Source organism: Euprymna scolopes, chromosome 13, assembly GCF_053919585.1.
Source record: "Euprymna scolopes isolate OS-2025 chromosome 13, ASM5391958v1, whole genome shotgun sequence".
NCBI classification, from domain to species: Eukaryota; Metazoa; Mollusca; class Cephalopoda; order Sepiida; family Sepiolidae; genus Euprymna; species Euprymna scolopes.
The window spans coordinates 48,400,372-48,422,915 of NC_136494.1; the positions used below are offsets into that span (position 1 = coordinate 48,400,372).

Genomic DNA, 22,544 nt, shown 5'->3' on the forward strand with positions numbered 1-22,544 from the left:
TATGAAAATTATATTAATATACGTACTGATTAAAATTTTATAATAAAAATTATACACCAATATTTCTCTTGACTGTCTATATAAATACTGTTTACAATTTCTTGACTGTCTATATAAATACTGTTTAAAATTTATTCTTTTGCTGCACAAGAGCATAAAATGTACTTAAATTGTTTATGCTTATGCAATCACATCTAAATGTATAATTTCTAAATGTTTATTAGATTTTGTTCATTGTCACATGTTTTTATACGTTTCAATCTGAGTCTTTAAGAATTTATTTCTTACTCGGACGGCCCATTGAACATTGTGAATGAGTGTGCTATATTGTCTTTTTTTGTTCAATAACATCACATGTAGGTTTTATCTTCCAAAATATTAGAATCATCCTGTTGAAACAGGATTATAATCTTCATATTTACTAGAATGTGCTCCCATATCAGCCAACATCTCATTTATGTGTAGAATTTGAATCTTTTTTTTTTTTTTTTAGATTTGTACTTTATGCTTAAGACATGTAATAATACTGGAAGAGCATGATCATGATCTTAAGACATGTAAAAGATTTTTTGACAAAAGATGAAAATGTTCTGCTTACATTTTCATCTTTTTAAATCATCAAATTCTGCATTGCCCTGTTAAAGTCTGTATTTAGATTGATTTTTTTAAACAACTTTCAAGCATTCATAGTAAATATTATCACATAATCCTAGAAATCTACTACATTATTTATAAAGTGCTTCTGTGGCTACAACTTGATCACAATTCTGATTGACAACTGTTTAATTGTGCATTTCCTGAGGATACAAGAGGAAAAGATAACATTGTGATTAATTTCTCTTTGTACAATTGATCTGCATTTTAATTTGTTCATCTGATGTTATATAATAATGACTGCTCCTCATCTTCTACAAAATATTACAAAACTTAATAAGAAATATTAATTTATTTTTAAATATTCTTATTGTCAGCATGCCACCTGTGTTAACAGAAGAAAATGAGATACAACTAGACAGTGTCCTCTCTCTGAACTGTAACCGGAAAGCTATGGTAAATTAAATTTATTTTCACAACTACATGTCACTAGACAACAAAACTTTTATTATTTTTCAGAGTGTATCAATATCCTTTTATTTCATAATCAATTTTTAACTGTGCTAATCTGATTTTTATAAATTGTTTTGGGTTTTATTAATAGAAACAAAAACATTTTCCAAATAAAAATAGTTTCAACTATAAATAATATAAATTAAGTTTTTGTGGTGTAGCCAAAAAAGATTTTTCTCATAGAAATTTAGAATTTTATTTTTTGTTTTTCTTTCTCTTATCTTTTAACATCACACACATTTCTCAGAAATTGAAAAAAATGTGTAAAAAATTTGACAAAAAAATTGAAAATCGTTTTAATAAAATACAGCCTTAAAATGTGTAACTCATATATTGCTTAGACTATATACATTTCAGACAATTTCAATAATTACTTCATAACAATAAGAAACTTGAGTGGAGAGTAGAAAATAGGGAGTTTAAAAATGCCTTGTTTATCTGCTTAGATGTAATTTAGTATAAATATTGTGAGTTAGTATTAATAATGTGACCAAATTTGATAAGTGTTTAAATCTTTTTTGTAGTCATAACAAAATTTTTTCATCATAGACCTTATACTTGTAGTTTGATGAAAGCGCTGAAGAATCCCTGTGATTTTGGGTGGTAAACATTGGGTTTGTATTGCTTGATAGACCTTTCACTCATTACTCGTTGGAATAGATCAGACATAAAATTTGAACCCTGGTCTGATCGAATGGCTGACAGAATCCTGACTAAGCAGTAAAGTTTTGTTAAGACCTTAACGATAGTTCTAGTCTTAATATTTTATTAGTGAAATAACCCCTGAAAACGAGTTGATATACACATAATTGTTAATAGATATTGGTTACCTATTTTTGTTTTTGCAAGAGGACCAACACAATCAACTAGCACTCTACCAAATGGTTCCTCAAATGCTGGAATAGGTTTTAGAGAGGCAGACGGAATCATTTGATTTGGTTTTCCAACCATCTGCCATGTGTAGCAAGAGTTGCAGAAGTCTACAGCATCCTGTTTTAGTTTCGACCAGTGAAAACAATTTACTATTTTCTCATAGGTTTTATTTATTTCTAAATGTTCTAATATAGGAGTATCATGAGCTATCTTCAATATTTCTTGTCTGTACGCTTTCGGGACCACTATCTAGTTTATTATTTTCCACTCTTCATCTAACCAGATTGGTACCCAGTTTCTTATTAAAATGCCAATTGTCATATAAAGGCATTCTCTAACTTTTCTTGCTTCTTCTAAGTATTTTATTTTTCTAAAGATTGTTTTCTTCTTCAATAGCAAGTTGATTTATATTTAAAACGTTTTTTAATTTTTGTGTCCTTTTTCTTCTGGGTTGTGTCCTATTTAATTTTTTTATTCATAATATTTGTTTTTTTTTCTAAATCATGTGATAAGAAGGTTTCATTTAATTTGAGTATTAACTGGTGTTGAGTCTATCTCTTTTGAAATTTGTTTCTTTGTAACAGTTGCGCGAGCCTTTTCAAGTCTCACACAAAAACATGCGTTCACATTTCAAGCTATATTACTTGTCATATACATACGCGCACACAAACATACGCGCCCACGTCCACACACGTACATATATTCACGTTCGCGTACATACACTCACATTCACGTGTATACACACACACACGCTAACGTACGCACATACATGCATGCATGCATGGACAACGTCACTTTCCCTTTCAAAGGAAATCCACACATGCGCAAAAGACCACCGGAAACACCTATAAAAGAAAGAGCAATAAGCGGTTTCTCCCTTTTCAAACCAGCCTCCTAGTTGGACGGTCTATGGACCGACAGCGTGCCTTTTCAGACCACTTGCTACTATGTGGGACAAAAAGCTAACAGACCGTACGTACACTTTATACTCTTTCTCTCTCCATTAACTGGATTGACATTCTCACTCTATCTCCCTTTCGTCTTGGTCCATCAACACAGACATGTGCGCGACTCTCTACTGAGCTTAACCCTCTCTTTCTACAGGCCGGCTTGCCACTTCGCGTTTCTCTATTGCATTCCCTTTTCCTTCCACGCACGTAGTCGTCAACGGCTGAATGAACACGTGTACACCCAAGATTTTCATTTCTCAACAGAAAATAAACAACGTGTTTATTTTATTCCAGCATTTGAGTTCTTTGTTTCTTTCATTAAATTCGTTTCATTATTTTTTCTTGTAGTGAGTTAGGGTATTTATATCCTAGTCCTCTACACAATATAAGTCTATCTTCTTCAACCCTATTTTCATCGCTTATTTCTATTATACCATTAACGACTGGTTCTGCTACTACTTTTTCACCTGCAAAGTCGTTTATCAGACAGGGAAACACCTTTAACTGGTAGGGTTGATCGAACACCGATATGACAAAAGCATTCACAAATTTTGATTTTTGTAGAAATTTTCTGAAAGGGTTAATGACACTGAATTCTATGCTTTGTAATAAAGCAAAATCTCCAATGAAGTTTGATTATGATAACGGTAAAAGGCCTTGTAATAATAAAGTTTAAGATTTATATGTGTCTTGCAAGATTTTAATGGGCTTAGCTTTCTCAGGGTTAGGTTTAGGGTTCTTTTCAGTACTTTGCATTCAGATATCGTATTTTTTTTTTTTACAATATGCACTAGAAATTTTTCATTGTCGTAACTAGATGTGTCTGTTACTTTCTACGGAATGCATTATTAAAGTGAGATTCAGCGGTAACCCTAGATATATCTAAGACTTTTGACAGGGTATGGCATGAAGGAAAATCAGATCATACGGTATCACTGGAAGAATACATAACATAATTAAATCCTTCTTAGATAAGAGAAAAATCCAGGTTGTCCTCAAAAACAATATGATATAAATGCGGGAGTGCCTCAAGAGTCTATCCTTGGACCTCTATTATTTCTGATATTCATAAATGACCTCCCTGACAAAATTGTCTGTGAGATGGATATTTATGCTGACGGCACCACGCTCTATAACAGACGTGACAGGAAAACTAAATGAACACATATCTAAAGAAATGGCAGAAACACTAGAGGATGACCTTTGATCTGTAGTGGAATGGGGACAAAAATGGATGGTCACATTCAATGCTGCCAAGACTAAACTTGTTTCCTTCAAGAATTACAAGAAACCTTCTCTACCACCAATAGCAATGGCCAATGACTCTTTATCTGAAAGTACATCTTTTAAACTCCTCGGCCTAACATTCACAGGAAACATGAGCTGGAACAATTACATTGAGAGTATTGCCAGGACCGCTGCAAAGAAAGTAGGTTCTCTCTACCGTGCTAGAAAACTACTAACACCCAAAAGTATCCTGTACCTCTATAAAGGCCACCATTCGTCCATGAATTGAGTATTGTTGTCATATTTGGGCTGGTGCATCTGCCACTAGTCTCTCGCTCCTAGACAAGGTTCAAAAGAGAGTCGCCAATCTGATAGGTCCTGAACTGTCATCTAAGCTTCAGCCTTGTCCCATTGATAAAATGCAGAGCACTTGTGCCCCCTCGACATAAATACCCCTGACAAACCTGGCAAGCAGCTAAATCCCACCCCTTCACAGTAAAGATCCCTAGATGTAAGAGAGCCTTCTAATCCAGTAGTTTCTTCCCCAGAACCGCTAGACTTTGGAATTCCCTTCCGGGTCCCTGCTTCCCCAACTGTACTGACATGCAGAAGTTCAAGTGAACCGACATCTTGCTGCCCAACCCCCTACACAGTACCTCTTATGCTTATGTCCCTGATATCAAAGTGGCAATGTGCCTTGTTTGGGGTGAAAATGTAATAAATAAAAAATATATACACTTTCTTAGTACTATTGCTACAAGCTTTGAAAATGATTTGAAGGTCCATAGCGTTGATTGTAAAAAAGAGATAAGAACTACTGACTTCAAATCAAAAGTTTTTTGTATGGGTAAATCTAATAATAAAAATATTAAAATATACAGAAATCTTTGTATTTACCGAAATTCCAGTTTCTTCAAATGATCTGGTGGTTAGCTTTTAAGCAGTTTCTTTCAGCTGGATTTTACCAGAGTTCATAACACAAGTCAACAATTTAATAACTGATGCAGCGACTAGTGCGACGTCTGTATATAGGTTTTTTATAGAATTTTCTTGATTATTCCAGAGCGTTCCAAAAACGTTCTAAATAGAATATTTTAATATTCTATTTATTTTCATATGGAAAATGGGATGTCAGTTTTTATAAGGAAAATGCTGTCTCATAACAGTATCCTTAGAAGGAACTTATTTTTATATCATAAAAAGAGATTATTTTTATTGTATTATAAAACATGAGTTATTTTTATTGTATCATAAAGATTAAATTATTCTTTTTATTTCATCATAAAAAGGAAGTTATTTTTATTGTACCATGAAAATTAATGTTATTTTTATTACATTTTTATTGATTCTGGAGATCAGAGTCGTTTAAATGACAAGATATTTCTAACTTTTGGAATCCAGAAAACGAAAGTAAATTTATGCCATAAAGTTTGATTGCAGACATATGGAGAGCTGGAGAACAAAGATGATTGACACAAAGAAAGAATAGAGAGTATTAAATTTTTTTGTTTGCAGCTCAAATTTGATATTAGCCAAATGATAAGAAATTAATAGATCATTTGAAATCAATGTGTAAAAAGTGTGTACCAATTGTATTTGAATATTTTTTATTTTCAGAAAGATTTTTGAAAACATTTCTATAGCATTAAAAAACATTTGACAACTTCTCTATCTTTTTGTATCTTATACATTAAGTTATGTTTATTTGATGTGTTAAGGTGAAACAGCTTCGGACAGTAACAACTTGTGCAAATTCTTTGCGTCAAGGAAAAATACTGCCTGTACAAATGGATGGAAAAGAAGATACTGTGTGGATTACTGAACTAGAAAGGTGAGTTACTTATAATCTCTCTCCTCTCATTTATTATATTATTGCATGGTTTTCATCTTGTTAGTCACACTGTCGTTCTAGTTTTAAATATTAAGACAATGTTTGTTAAATCAATGATGTGATTATAATTATTTCTGTCTCATAACCAAAAGTCTTAACTTTTCAGTAAATTATTATAACATAATCTAAAAATAAATTTACTAAAAATATCTAAATTTATGTCAAATATAACTGGAGACAAGCATTTTTTTCCAGTTAAGAAGGTTCTCACACTCACTAGACGGCTGGCTGGAAGGATGAAATATTTATGTCAGAACTCCATATGACAGAGACAAATTCAGAAAGTTACACAAATTTTGGGTTTTATATTGTTGTAATTGGTCAGCTGTCAAAAGACAAAATTGGGAAACATTACTTTAACTGAAATGCAAGTAGCCACAATCGTTTTAGAAAAACATTGATGAAAGAATTTAGAATTGAATTGTTTAACTGGAATTTGAGTTACGAGGGGCGTGCAATAAGTAATGCCCCTGACCCACTTCCAGTTGTCTGACCTAGCAGAAATTTTGCATGTGCAATGATTAGTATCTCTACGGGTTATGTGGCAAATTACAGCTCTGAACTAATTGTGGTTTCTGTTTTACAGGTGTTTGAACTGAGTCAGGTGTGAAATGGAGCCTGTTGAATGTCGAGCAGGGATCCGGTTTTTGTAAAAGGATGCACACCACAGGAGACTTTTGATGAAATGAAAGAAACTTATGGCGATAATGCCCCATCATATAACCTTGTAAAACGCTGGCATTGTGAATTCAAACATGGTCGGAAGTCTGTGGAAACAGCTCCCAGACCTGGCCCCCCCCCCTCTGCCATTGATGAGGCATCTGTCTGTCAAGTCGAGGCTGCCATTTTAGAAGATCAGCGCATTGCTATTCGCCCAATAACTCAAGATGTCAAGATTAGTACAGAATCTGTGGAAACTATCATTCATGACTGTTTGCATATGGATAAGGTGTCTGCCAGATGGATTCCCAGGTTGCTCACACCATTCCAGAAGCGAGAATGCGTCGAGTGCTTGAGGATGAATTTGGAGATGTGCCAAGAAGATGAGTCAAAGTTTTTCAAAAGACTGATTACACAAGATGAAACCTGGGTCCATCACTATGATCCAGAGACCAAAGCCTAGTCAATGCAGTGGAAGCACTTGGACTCACCACCTCCAAAGATACAGCCCTCTGCTGGCAAGATTATGCTCACAGTCTTCTGGGACCAGGATGGAGTAGTAATGATAGATTTTATGGCAAAGAGTACCACAATTACAAGAGCCTATTATGCTTCATTTTTGAGGAAATTAAGGGAAATCAAATCAAGAGGCGGAGCAAGATCTGCAGGACAATGATCCGGTCCACAACTCACATTTCGCCAGATCAGAAACACGGGCGTGTGGTTATGAAATCCTTCCCTATCCTCCCTACTCTCCTGACCTTGCACCCTCTGACTTTCACTTCTTCCCAGCCATGAAGTTGTTTTTGAAAGGAAAGTGTTTCCCAAATGATGCAGCCTTGATTTCTGAAGTCACGTTGTGGTTGGAGGACCAACCTGAGGTGTTCTACAAAAACGGTCTCCAGAGCTGCATCAAATGATTGGAGAAATGCATAACTCTAGGTGGTTCCTATGTAGAGAAAGACTAACTGTGCCAAGTTTCGTTGCTCTACTGCTATGGGAAGTGGGTCAGGGGCATTACTTATTGCACACCCCTCGTATATATACACTTGTGCCCGATATTATTCATACCCCTCGGATCTTTGAGATTTCTATAAGAATATTGCTCAAACCAGAAGGTAGACAATATTAAAGGGATTTCAAACAATAAATCAAGCATAAGCATTTAATTTAAACTCAACAAATAAATAAATTATGCAAGTTTGAAACATTATACAAAGAAAAACAATAATGTCACTAGTTCAAAATTATTCATACCTCTCTTACTAATAGTCAATAGCATGCCCTTTATTCTTAATAACTGCCTGTAACCGTTTTGGATATTTATCAACAAGGTTTTTACAAGCATCAACATTGATTTTTGACCATTCTTCAATGCCGTAGTTCTCCAAACCCCTCAAATTTCTAGGTTTCCGCTTTTTAACCTCAGTTTTCAATATGTGCCAGAGGTTTTCGATAGGGTTCAGTTCAGGACTCTGGCTAGGCCATTCCAAAACATTAATTTGATTATCCTCAAACCATTTCTTGACTATTTTGGCAGTATGTTTTGGATCATTATCCTGCTGAAGGACCCAGTTTGGTCCTAAATGGAGCTTCTCCGCATCCTGTCTAATGTTTTTTCTGGAGTATCTCCAAATATTGCTCCTTATCATGGTTCCATCTATCTTGACCAAACTACCTGGACCACTAGCCGAAAAGGGACTCCCAAAACATTAGGCTACCACCACCATGTTTCACCGTGGGTACGGTGTTCTTTGGGTTGTAAACTTCTTCTTTCTTCCTCCAAACGTAAGAAGCATCCATATGGCCAAACAATTCAATTTTTGTTTCGTCAGTCCACAAAATACTTGAGAAAACGGACTCTGGAGAATTCACATGGGTCCTAGCAAACTTTAGACGTGCTGCAAGGTGTTTTCCGGTGTGCAATGGGGTCCTTCTTGGTCTTCTTCCTTTCAGACCATTTTCATGCAGAGTCCTTTGCAATGTTTGCCTTGATATTTTTATGCCAGAAGACTCCAGATTTTCTAAAATATCCTTAGTAGTGGTGGTTGGATTTGCATTAACACTTCTTACAATATTCCTGGTGGCTCTAGCAGACAGTTTCCTTTTCCTTCCTCTACCAATCAAGTTGTTTGTTGTGTGGTGGCTCTGGAATTTTTTGATGATGCTCTGTACTGTTGCTGTAGGGATCTCAAATTTCTTGGAAATTGACTTGTAACCTAAACCATCCTTATGTGAATTCACAATTTTAGTCCTAAGATCATTACTAAGCTCTTTTTTCTTCCCCATTCTAATAATTTTTATTCTTTTATTGGTTTTCAGTTGATATCATTTTAATTTCTGAAAAATGCAAAAAACGAAATGAAATTAATCAGAGGTTGTATAAAAGCATTCAAAATAAGAATCAAACAGGAAACAAACAGTCAGAAACTGGAATAATACTGAAAAAATAAGGGGGTATGATTATTTTTGAACATTGCAGATTTTATAAATAGCCGTATATTTCTTTTATTACAAGTATCCCGAGATTTTAAAATGACGAAAATGATCAGAAGAGGTTTATTAAGAATATGTATCAATATGGACGTAAACAATAAATTCTTACAAAGTTACACCTAATAAACTCAATTTTCAAGGGGGGTATGAATAATATCGGGCACAAGTGTATATTAAATACAGGCAGCCAAGTGGATTGGAGAAAGAGTACAAAGTTTTTAGACAATGAGTTCCTATGTCAACCAAAAACAATGAGCATTTTATGAGGACATAAGTATGAGTGAAAAACAAAGGTCGCAAGGCTGGTCAGCAGATATACTAAATCAGCTGCATGACTTGGAAAAAGCTATGCTATAAATAAAATACCGCAGAAAACGCTGATCATGAAGAGTGTACTCTAAATGATCTATACAAAAATTTCTATTTGTTTTGAGAACTGCACAGAGAATATATGCCATAGCCAATTTTGCAATCGATAAATTACAAGTTGTAAAGCTTTACAATATGTATGGAGGGAGGAGGGTATCAATTGTTTTGGAAGGAAATAAAATCATACAGGTGAGAATTTTTTTTCACCTTCAATCATAGAATGAAAGACCCCACATGGAAAGAGCTACTGTATATGCTAAGCATAAGTAAAGAAACCATTTCTGTACATCTTGGAGGAAGTAAAGTTAGTGAAATTACTTTCAGAGTTAGTAATCAAGGGAGTGAAATGATTAATTCTTATGAAATAAGTTGCATTGTTTTAAAGACAATTTGGACAATTCTAAGGGAAGATTTACAAACAGCAGACAATATTTGTTTACAATTTTCAACTGCAAGTTTTATCCCTTTTCATCATATCATTTTCATCGTCTTCAAATAGGAGGATAGTAATAAAAGAAAAAGGTTAGAAAATATTTTTGAGATTCAAGATTCAACTATGGGGTGACATCAGAGAGAAAAACACTAACTACAGCCTGAACACTAGAGTCTGTTACTGAAGCTTAAGAGATCATCAACATTGAACGCGTCAAACATGGTTGCAAAGAGCGAAAGACATAGAAAACTCATTATTACAAGATGAGTAAAAAGACAATTTCTGTAAATGGCAAGAAAAAAAAATTGAAGCTAATCAACAAATTGAAACACTTACTGGATCCAAACATTGTGGTTCTTCAACAACAGGTGGCTCATTGCCTCATCAAAAGTCATGCTCGGAGTCCTAGATAAAGTTTCCAGTAACATCCATTATCTTTGATATCATTAACAGTAAAAGTAACTTGTAATGTCTTTTCTAAAAGCTTCACTGAACATCAATATGTCAATGTTCTGAGTGATATAGTGAAACTCTGGATCAATAAGCACCTGCCATACCAGCTGGAAGATGCAGACCAACTTGATGTCAGGTACTTTATCCACCATACTTCACCTGAATGCAATCCCCCTTGAGTTCTTTATCTGGAAGCAGTAAAATGAGCCACCAACAAATCCACCTTTAACATGAATGTCAAGTTGAAGGCCAAAATCACCAGGATTTTTAGAAGCTTAGGTTGGGAGATAGTGGCAAAACCGATGAGCAAAAAGAAAGGCAAGATAATTAAGTAAAATCAATGAAGCCAAATAGACCAAAGCTTGACAAATAAATTTAAAAATGTCAGACTACTCATTATTGTGACAGTAATCTTGCAAACAAATATCTATATGCTGTAGAATTATATTATAGCAATTAAACTTTTAAAAATGGAAATCTTTGCAGAAATTAATCTGAAATTTTTTTAGAAAAGCAATTGATATAAATTACAAATTGTGAATGCTACATCAAACATAAAATTTAATGGATTCTTTATTTTAAAAGAAGATATTTGCTAGAGTAAAGATCAAAAGACATCAAGCAATTTGAGTTAGTAAATTTAGAAATGTAGCTTCACTGCTATGATGTGAAATGTTACCAAAGGCAAAATAAGTTGCTCTGCTGTGATTAAACGCTTAAAAAATTCAAAATAAGTTGCTCTGCTGTGATTAAATGCTTAAAAATTCAAAATAAGTTGCTCTGCTGTGATTAAATGCTTAAAAATTCAAAATAAGTTGCTCTGCTGTGATTAAACGCTTAAAAAATTAGTACAAAAATGTTTATGTGCATGCAGTCTCTCGGGTTTTGTTGTGAACAAAAAGAATGAAGAAAAAAGAAAAAAAATGGCCACCTTTTCTCTTTATCTGATTGTGTGTGTGTGTGTGTGTGTGTGTGTGAAACGGCACTAACCTTATTTGAAAGAGGGAGTTAGATGGGAGTATGAAGTTCACAAGCAATCCTCAGTCACATGTATATCCATGTTAGGGGAAATGATGACGTTGGGATTTTGCAACTCTTGCAAAGAGATGTCAACGTAGTTTCATTGCTGTAGTGAGAAATTCTACCAAAAGAAAAATAACCACAATTGCACAGCTTTTAATGTCGAAAATTTGGAATCCACTTTATTGAAATCTGAGTCCTGTTACTAAAACCCATTTGATGTTGTTTCTCCTCTTCAATATTAGTCAACATTTGATACAACTCAAGAAATCGTAACTGATTTTTCACTTCTGTTTTTCTCATGATCAAACATTTCTTTCTCGTAAACTTTTTCAAGAAAACAGATGAAACATTTTCAAATTCCTTCAATACGTACAAAACAAAATTTAAATAAAATATGTTGAAATACTTCTTCCATCACAATGAAATATGAGTCGATGTTTTGAATGCTTATAATTAATTTTGAAACAGTAAAAAAAACAATCAGAAAATAATTTGACATTTTTGTTTAATAGCAAGAAAGAAAAGTCCAAACGCACATGTTTTTGTAATATTTTTTTTTTTTATTTTAGGATTTTTGGTTTCCCTCCGCATTATACAGATGTGAACAACTTGAGTTACAGTCGACGCCAACGACTGCTTGGCAAAGCTTGGAGTTTACCGGTTATCAAATTTTTGTTATCTCCACTTGCGGATATTTTTTGCACAGAGTAAAAAAAAATTAATAATAATTACAACTTTTGGACTTAGCCCCCATTCTTTGAAGAGGGCATCCTAAATTCATATACTTTTGTGAAAAACAAAAAACGATTTTGATACTAGTATGAAAATAATTCATTGTATTATCTGTTTGAGAAAAATGTTCAAACAATCTGATCTGTAAATTTAGCAGAAGTTTCTGTCATTTAAAATTCAGAATTTATGCAGATTTTGTTGCTTAAATAGAACTTTTATTTCTATTCGTTTGTTAAAAGTAAAAAATAAAAAATGTTTAATTTTTTGATTTGTTGTTCAGTCATGACTAAAACCGAATTAAGTAGAATTTTCATTAGATTTTCATTTCTTTTTAAAAAACATATTTTCACAGTTTTAGAACAATTTATATAAAGAAATGATGTTTTCAGAGTATTAAACTTTTAAATAATTTTCTAACTGTAATTATATATATATATATATATATATATATATATATATATATATACATACACACACACATTTGCTAAATATTTTACTTTAAAGAATCAATATATTAGTCTAGTTCTGATTAAGGATAAAGATTTTTTCATCACACAAATCCCATTTGATAAAAAGGAAATTATATTTTTGAATGTAAAAGATTTAGCAAAATATATATATATATATATATGGATCAATATTGTAATTGCTTGAATAATAAAATGATTGAAATAATTGTTTTATTTTAGTATTATGTTTGTTTCTAATTTTTTTAAATAAAAATTTAATGAAAAAACTGGCAGATTGAGTGGCAGCATACAAATAGTTGCAATATATGGAGCTAAAATTGTTAATTGATTTTTTGAGCTAAAAATATTTTTAATTACTTTTTCATTCTTTTGAATGACAGAAATTGCACACAAATAATGAAGCTAAAATAACAGTATTGTTAAATAAGACTTTTATAAGATGGGATTAAATAATGAAATTAAAGAAGAATACATTTTGGGAAGTTAAATAAATGGAATAAAACTGGGGATAAAATGAAATTCTAAAATAATAAACAAGTGATGGTCTTATTAACCAAAAATAGCTATCATATCATGACAATTCGATGAGTTGTGTATGAGATGAAACATGTTTTGATATTTTCAAAAGTTCCTAAAAGCTGATCAAAAAGAAAGATGCTTAATATATTTAGAGGCCAACAATCTGAACTGTAAAATCTTACAACTTTCATTTTGTAAATTTGTTAGAAATTGGTAATGAAAGCTAAATTCACTTTTGTTTGATCTAAAAAATTGGAAAACTCCACTGCAATCGTGTTTGTTTGTAAGCTGATACTTATTGTACGATGGGTGCATCTGAAAGAAATGAACAAGATCTTCATTACTTCTCAATTCTATATTTCTTCTTCAATATTTCAGATTCTCATATTCCAAGAAATTAAGTTGCTCTGAGAAAATAGCAATGGTAAAACAGTTCAAATAAAATTTAAAAAAAAAAGACAGTGTTAAAGAGAATTGAATTTTCACTTTATGACAATTCTTAAGATTTTTTATTCAAACTTTGTTTTGTTTTTTTTTAAATTTACATTTTCTAAAAAAATAATTTATATTGACTTCTTGTAATTTTTATCATCAAACTTTATTTATCGAGTAACTTAATTTATATGGTAACTATTTTAAACTTCAACAAAGATTTGATGGAAACCTTATAAAAATACCAGCCATAATTTCCTGCAGTCACATATAATAAACAGAGTACTTTGCTTATGGATGACTCTATTTAAAGGGTATGTTAGGTAAATTGATAAATTAGCTGCTGTTAATCAGATTAGAAGATGATCTTTCTTCATGTTTCTTATTGTTCTTCACTTTACGATTTAGTTAAAATGTTTAAAAAACATGAATGAAATATTCTGTAATAAAAATATTTCCAAGTGAAAAGAAATGATAAAAAGTATTGGAAAAAATATCATTTACAGCTTGAAAGTGAAAATTGAATAGTTTTGCTAAAATTCTTATTTTTAAAGAAGGAGTATTTTTTTACTTAATCGAGTACATTTGCAAAATACTAAAAGACCATCTTTGCATTGCATTTAAAAAAGAATCTGAACAATGTTGCAATAGGAATTATGAAAAAAAAAAAAACCTGTACTCCCCTCCCAATACGCACATACATACTGGAGTATAAGTCAACTACGGGCGCATCGTTGTAATTTTTCTACCAAGAAGTTGTAAACAAAGTGCATGTTGAAAGCTTGGTATTATTTTGGAGTTCTAAACACAGAAGAGTTGCTTAAACAGAGCTTTACAGTGATCCAATTGGTCATAGTAGATCACACATAGCTAGAGGATGTTTCTATGAGTAGACAGTCTCAGGCAAAATATTGCTACATCTTTTATTTTCATTCATTTTTTGGAACTGTTACATGTTGTAAATTAATGAGACAAATAAAAAAAAAAGTGATTACCTGAAAGAATAGGTAGATATTAAATTTTTTTTTGGTAAACTGATAACTTTTTCATTTTCAAAACATCAAATTATTCTTTATGTGTACCATGTTTCACACCCCCTCCTATCATGTTTGATTCCCTCCCCCATTGACACCGACATCTACTAGGAATTCATTAACTTGACAAATAATTATTTTTATTTGTATTTTATGAAAAATATCAAACCAACCCTCATTACAACATTTGTGTGTGAGGAGAATGGGGACTGTTCAAAATCCTTATATTAATGTTATCAATCCTATTATACCAACTGGATATTTGCAATGCTCTGATTAATCAAACTTAAATTGATAATTGTAGTGCTATCATCTCTGAAAAAGATATTTTCAGTAAAATTCACTTTTGTTCATGTTGTTTCTCTCTCTTTTTTTCTCAATTAACAAAATCATATTCAAATCTAATTAGTTTAGAAATTTTTAATAGATTGGATAATAAAGATCAAAGATTTGAAAATAAAACCAATTAGAAAAATAAAGCAAATTTTCAGAGAAAATCCTATTGAAATAAAAAAAAATCGATAATAATATAATTGAGTTAATGCACAAATGTCTTAACAGCAACACAGAAACATTAAGTGAATGACATTTGAAACTTTGGAAATTATTATTCTTTCTGGTCTTACATTACATTCATTAAAAAAAACACACACAACTGATTTATTGTAATTTAATGTTAAATAAAAGTAGTAAAGTAAGTAAAGGTGTTTATTTAAATCTTTACTTTGATATGAATAATTTTGACTGAAAAGAAATGATGTAATTTTTAAATTACTGTCTAGATTTCCTTCTTTTCTTTGTGTAAACACATTTTTAGTCATTTTTTATTATTTAGTTTTTATATAATTTTCATTTCTAATTATCTATTAAATTTACAATTTATTATAAAACCTAAATGATAATTATTGATTTTTTTTAGTTTTACAATTTTGTTTATTTTAATCAATTCATTCATTTATTTTAATGTTTAATAAGAAAATCTATGCACAAAATTGTATGAAAATGAAATTCGAAAGTTTTTACTGGTTTATTAACAGACAACAAATCTTCAATGTAATAATTAAAATAATATGAATGAATTTAATAATTTTTTAAGGATGAGGATGCAAAAAACCTTACTAAGGAACATTAAAAATAGAATAAACTTTTTCATCAATAATTATTTTAACTGAATTACTTCTGATTTGACACAAATTTTTATGCTTATTTTAAGTTGGTTTTACAATTTTCAATGGTGATAATTGCAGAGGTTTATAATTTTCTTCTGATGTTTTAAGTAATTGGGTTCTATAGAAATCAAATAATAAAGAAATATATGTATAAATCTAAGTATGCAGATGTTTAACCGTTAATAGAGATGAGGGAAAAAAATCCTCTGTACAATTATTCTCTGTTATAGAAATATAAGTGAATTATGTTGACTATAAATAATACATGCAATAAAAATGGTGGACTAAATTGTAAACCCTAAAAATCCAAGTCTCATGTTTTCCTTTTATGAGAAATTAAGCGATCAATTTTTACAATACATTTGTATGTGCACCACCATCGCCACACAAACAAATGTACTGTACAAAAATGAAGATGCCTAAAACATTAGCTAATTTACAGAGAATTTTATAGTTTATCAAGTATTTTTCACCTGATATTGGACAGGGAGACTCTTGTCAACTGTTCGCCAATGAGTTGATTGAAGCTTTAGGGTCACTTACATCTAGTATTCATTTAAAAAGGAAGACAGTAATATATTTTATCCAATTAATCAGCCACAGAATGAAATATTTAGTTAATCCTATCTGTTGTCGTTTCTATTAAAAAATATTTTTAATGCACATTTTTATAAAAAAAATAAAAAAAAAAGGAAGAAAATGTTTTTACATCAATTAAAATAATTTTAGACTTGAGAATTAAAGAAATGTTCTTGGGAATTGAAAAGTTTTCACAACAGATGACTTTAGTGTTGAAGCCTTTTGTTATTTGAGAAGTCCATGATTTACTTATGAATTAATAATCTCATGTAAAATTAAAAAATAAAGGAAATCAACTAAAAAATGTAGATTTATTTTTTAATATTCTTTCTGATTTCATCCAGTTTATTTCTTAAAATGATTTGAACTATTTTTTACTTGATTTCTCTTCAAAAGTACATGACTATTAGAAAAAATAATTTACTTAAGACGTTATGATGAGCAGACGTTATGCAACAGGGATTTATAAAAAAAGATTCTGTAGTCTATGCAAACACAACCTTCATGAAAATGTGACGATTTTAAAATTGAAATTATTAAATTAAATAATTTCCTAATTTTGATATTTCTATTTGTTTTTATTTTTAAATTCTTGAGAAATGAATGAAAATATTTTTACACAAAATATTTGATGTTCTTTGCAGGAAAAAAAATAAAAATAAAACAATAGAACTAAAAATGTTTTATGTACTTTACAGCAAAAACGTATCAAATGAATTCTAGATTAAGATTCAATGTAGAATTCATTGTACTTGTGAATATCCTTGTTGAGGTGTGTCTACCACAAAAATTACAATCAAAATGGGACAATAATAATAATAATAATAATAATAAATATAATTATAATAATAAATATAATTATAATAATAAATATAATTATAATAATAGTAATAATAATTATAATAATGCAATGAAAATAAATTCTTACACAATTTACATTTATATTAAAAAAACTTTTAGACACATTGAAAGATTTACCATATATGTGAAAATTCTAATCCTCTAAGAGTGAGAGGACAGCAAGTGATTAGACAATGTTGAATTTCTCTTTTGAAATAATGAAAAGAATAAAAAGCTAAAAAGAAAGATCAGAGCATGTTGCCACGGTGATTGTGGAATCAAAGTGGTGAAAGAACTTTTGGGATCCATTAACAAAGGAGATTTGAAGAGAGTAAGTGAACATGTATTTGTTCATGTCCCAACTTCACAAATTGACTTTCCGTCTATCTGATATTTTCATGAAACTGCCATGCAAATATTTCTTGTGTTAAGTAGAATCAAAACATTTTCTTCACATGTCAATTTATGGATTGCCGATTTAGTTTGTAATCTATGGCTATCAGAATTGCTGATAGATAATAAAAGAAAAACTCATTAAGCACAGACAAATGTTGAAATGCTAAATTCATCATGTTTTAACATTACATGCCATTTGAATAAATTGTAGGGCACACACATACAAATGGAACTTTATACTATGAGATTCCAATGAGATGAGATGTGTGCATAAACATTCAGTTGAAATGATGAAAGCAGTTTAGCAAAACTAATGGCATTTTTATTTGCACTCTGACCTTTGACCTCTGACATTTGAAATTTGATATTTGACATCTGACATTTGAAATCTGACATTTGAAATTTGAATGTCTTTTATAACAAAAACGTATGTCAAGATGAAAGCAAAAATGATTCCAACTCAAAGGAATAATAGAGTTCACAATTTTTGCACATCATTTTAACATTTGTTTTTGTTTTTTGTTTTTTTTTGTGTGTGTGTGAATTACAGAAAGGATCTAATTTAATAAGAATAGTTTGTTTTAATTTAACTTTATTTTCATTGATATAAAAATCATTTTGGCACAAAATGCAATAGATATTTTTTACGGGATTTTTTGGGTTTATCTTAAAACAGACACTAAACATTGTTTAAAATTTTAAATCATTTTTACCACTTTACCACCCTGTCATTGTAAAAATCATTTTTACCACTTTACCACCCGGTCATTGTAAAAATCATTTTTACCACTTTACCACCCGGTCATTGTAAAAATCATTTTTACCACTTTACCACCCGGTCATTGTAAAAATCATTTTTACCACTTTACCACCCGGTCATTGTAAAAATCATTTTTACCACTTTACCACCCGGTCATTGTAAAAATCATTTTTACCACTTTACCACCCGGTCATTGTAAAAATCATTTTTACCACTTTACCACCCTGTCATTGTAAAAATCATTTTTACCACTTTACCACCCTGTCATTGTAAAAATCATTTTTACCACTTTACCACCCTGTCATTGTAAAAAAAAAAAAAAAAATTCTCCACCCTTACATGTGTACTGTATTCACTAGCTATCCTGCCTACACAAACTTATTTATGGTATACTATATAACACTCCCCTCCCAAGTTGTTTTTTTTAAATTATTTTTAGGAAGGTTCAAGAGCTGAAGGGAAAAAATTCTTTAAAAAAAAAAATTATTATTTTCCCTCAGATAAACAATATTTATTGCTTTGATGTTCATCACCCAAGAAAAGGAATCAGGATGTTTACATATATCAAATGAGTTTGTTAAAGTTGAGAAACTGTGCATCTCATTTTCTAGAGAGAATTTACATGCCCTGCCACCCTACTCCCCGGGCCATGGCTGATAGGCAATTACTGCTAACACAGACATTATTTCTTACTTAGTTTACTGTCAGAGTGCAGATAACTAAAGTTGGTGCTTATTATTGGGATCAGCAGCAGCAGTGATGATGATTGATATCAATGATGATGATGATGATGATTATATTATTTATTGGGAGAGATGTCAAGGCCAGTAGTTAGCCAACATGGCAGGAAATATTGGTTGGGATTAAAGATTGTTTTAGCATCTGGTGGTGACAAATGATCGAAACAACAGCAACAATGCCAGTTGTGTGGCATCCCATTTCTGGTTGTTTTTGTTTAAAATCAGCAAAAAATGAAACCAAAACAAGAAAAGTAGCAGCAGTTGGTGACACTAGTTACTTGCATCATGTATCAGTAACTTTACTTTCTTTATAGTTCTTCAACTGCTCCCTATTATTGAGCATACATCATAGGTGAACTCTGGGTTAGAGGTGAACTCAATTTGTATCGAAAACGGATTTCTGTGCTTACAGATTTTGTTGCTTATATCTGTTAACACAATTCAATTATTATCTCCAAATGAATGTACACAATCAAAAACACAACTTCACATGCTTATTTTCAGGTTTAACAGTTGCAATGAGTCCTTGCTGTATCATCATTATGATCTGGTTGGCAACTGTTAACAGTCCTTCTGGCATTATATATGTGTGTGTGTGTGTGTGTGTGTGTGTGTGTGTGTGTATATATATATATATATATATAATGTACATACATATGCGTGTGTAGATATATATGTGTGTGTGTGTGTTTTATTAATTTTGTGGTTTGGCACAAGCACCATAAGCTTCCCCTCGTGTGGCCACACTCTTGTAGGTTGAGGGAACAGTCACAGCTCAGATGTCATCGTTGATAGTCATCAAGGGGACGCACTATTGTCTCTGTAAAAAAAAAGAAAACATAAAATTCAGGAAAGATTTTTTTAATAGAATTAAAAATTTATTATTTATTTGAAATATATACCTATATTAAAAAAAATGTAACTAATTAATCAAATTTTATAAGGTCAATGAGTTTTGTATAATTCAAATGGTTTTGTACTACATACATAGAAAAATGTATGTGAGCATTTTCAATTTTGTTTTGGTGACAGTATTTTTACTGGCATATCACAATAGATGACAAAAAAGAAAAGTACTGAGCAGTACAAAATACTTAATAAATAAAATAGTACTAATTCAAAAAATAATTATTCATGTGATTAAATGAGTAGTTTAATTTACTTTAATATGGTCAATGTTAATAACTATTAAATAAATGTTATGAAGTAACTAACAACTCTGTTCACTAAAATAAACCAGTGAAAAGTTGAGTCAATTAAAGAAAACCAAAACCTCATTTTAATTCATTTCCATACAAAATCCTATGAATTCATCCACAAATAAAGCAAAAAAAATATTACGTAAAATTTCAATTGAGGTTTTTCAAATAGAAAAAAATTCAATAAGAAATTTGCCATTTCTTTAATGAATTTCATAAAAAAATGTGTCGATTTTAAAAATCATTTAACAGCTAGACACAAAAAATAAGAGATCAAGTGGATAATACAACTATTAAATTTTACAAAGATCAATGTTATCCTAATATTTTTTTTTATAAAATTCATGTTAATTTGTGCATATGTTAAAAAAACATGTATACATACATATATATTACATCTTTCAACATTAATCAATTTTGTTTTATCAAAAAGAAAACTCTTTTTAACTTTGACATTGTAATTCTACAGGACAACTTTGTTCTCTTTACCAAGAAATGTTTTAGACGGCAAATATTTTTACTGGACAATTACATGATAATGTATTCTTTGTATAATTTGAAAAAATAGAAATGTACACATATATCTTGTGCCATGAAAAGAAAATTTGCATTTTGGAGATGGAAGTGTTTTTTCGAGATAAGTGACTTCTATATTAACCCTACTTTTTATCTTTAGATTCAAATATCAATAACTACATTTTATTTCAGTATTTAATTTATGTATTTCTGTTTTATTAAATGCTAGCGTTTTTCTCATCCATAAATGTTTATTTATCTACTAAGTTGATCTTCAAGATTGCATAGACTCAACCATCCTTTCAGTCCCCACCCCTTAATCCTGCTTTTATTTTATCTCGCAATTACTTATAACGTCACCAGCTGACGTTCAGAAGCCCCCCCCTCCCTCCGCTTTTCTTTTATATCGCAAGTTTCTTAAAACGTCACTAGCTAAAGTCCTGAATAAGATCACGCTTTTCTTTTAACGGTTAATTTAAAAAAAAAAAAAAAGAAAGTCTTTTGAACGCTGATGTTATTAAAACTAAAATTCTTTTCTACAGTTTGCATTTTGGAGACGGAAGTGTTTTTTCGAGATAAGTGACTTCTATATTAATCCTACTTTTTATCTTTAGATTCAAATATTAATAACTACATTTTATTTCAGTATTTAATTTATGTATTTCTGTTTTATTAAATGCTATCGTTTTTCTCGTCCATAAATGTTTATTTATCTACCAAGCTGATTGCAAAAATAGATTACTTAATTGTATTCATTTTTTAGTTCGTGAGAGGGGAATCTATCACCATACTTTCCCTTAAACACGTCTGTTGGACTTTTATTAAGTATAATACTTAATAATTTTTTTTTTTTTTTTTTTTTTTTAATGGAGAGTAGAAAACGCATCTCTCACTTCTCCTTATTTGTCCCCCAGTCCTCATTTTTTAATGACTGATTTTTCTGACAAAGGGAGAAGAAAAAGCTGTTTTCTAGGTTGGCAGTATTTTGCGCGAACAGTTGGCAGAGATGGCAGAAATTTTCTGTTTCTATGTCTATCCTTGTAGCTATGTCACTAGTAAGGGTGCTGGAGGTAAACGTTTTGTCTGAGCTGACGTTATCCGCCTGATAGTCAGGGACTCGAACCTTGGATTAACCACTAAGGAAGCTGTCCTATCAGCAGGTGCAAAGTACTGCGACTGCTGTATAGCCATTTGGTAAATGGATTCTGGACCATGCAATAGCTTCTGGTGGGGCCTCTCGATGCCATATTAGTGGGTAATTGTTACGGCTTTACCTTATGTTCTACAAAAAAAAAAAAAAAAAAAAAATTCTTTGTTTCTTTTTCTCTCTAAGTTTCCCCTCTCTGTCCTGCTCTAAGCAAATCTGATGACCTAGTCCACAAATTCCAAAATGCCATCATGACAAGTTTCAACAGAAAATACATGATTAAACCCGGTCCTCCAACTTCCAACGTAGACCCCCACTACCCTGTCTCCTTCCCCAACATCAGGGGTCTACGTTCTAACCTTCCGGAGGTTGAAACCCAATTACAGGAGACAAAACCAGACCTTTTATTTTTAAGCAAAACTGGCATTGGATAGGCTATTTCCCTAGAAGAGTTCGCAATTAAAGGATACTCCGACTTAACTTCTAAATCTGACCCCAAAGATCGTCATGGGCATGGAATATGTGCCTT

General features: G+C 31.2%; 2 protein-coding genes across 12 annotated transcripts in view; one reads left to right on the plus strand and one right to left on the minus strand.

Annotated features, from left to right (window-relative positions):
- Nucleotides 1–12,217, plus strand: part of LOC145292012 (DNA (cytosine-5)-methyltransferase 3B-like) — a 667,010-nt gene extending 654,793 nt beyond the window's left edge. For all 3 annotated transcript variants that reach the window (XM_080138008.1, XM_080138009.1, XM_080138010.1), the window contains 3 exons: nt 972–1,050; nt 5,876–5,988; nt 12,052–12,217. In XM_080138008.1, the coding sequence (XP_079994134.1) occupies nt 972–1,050; nt 5,876–5,988; nt 12,052–12,193 (334 nt within the window). In that variant the 3' untranslated portion in view covers nt 12,194–12,217. The remainder of the gene's footprint in view (nt 1–971; nt 1,051–5,875; nt 5,989–12,051) is intronic.
- The window catches only part of LOC145292010 (tyrosine-protein phosphatase non-receptor type 4-like), a 973,203-nt gene continuing 962,629 nt past the window's right edge, over nt 11,971–22,544 (minus strand). For 7 of the 9 annotated variants that reach the window (XR_013869534.1, XM_080138005.1, XM_080138003.1 and 4 more), the window contains one exon: nt 11,971–19,973. Coding sequence is in view for 8 of the 9 variants with exons in the window: in XM_080138005.1 (XP_079994131.1) it covers nt 19,936–19,973 (38 nt within the window). In the remaining variant the exon portion in view is untranslated. The remainder of the gene's footprint in view (nt 19,974–22,544) is intronic. The other 2 variants (XM_080138001.1, XM_080138002.1) reach the window with 1 other exon arrangement.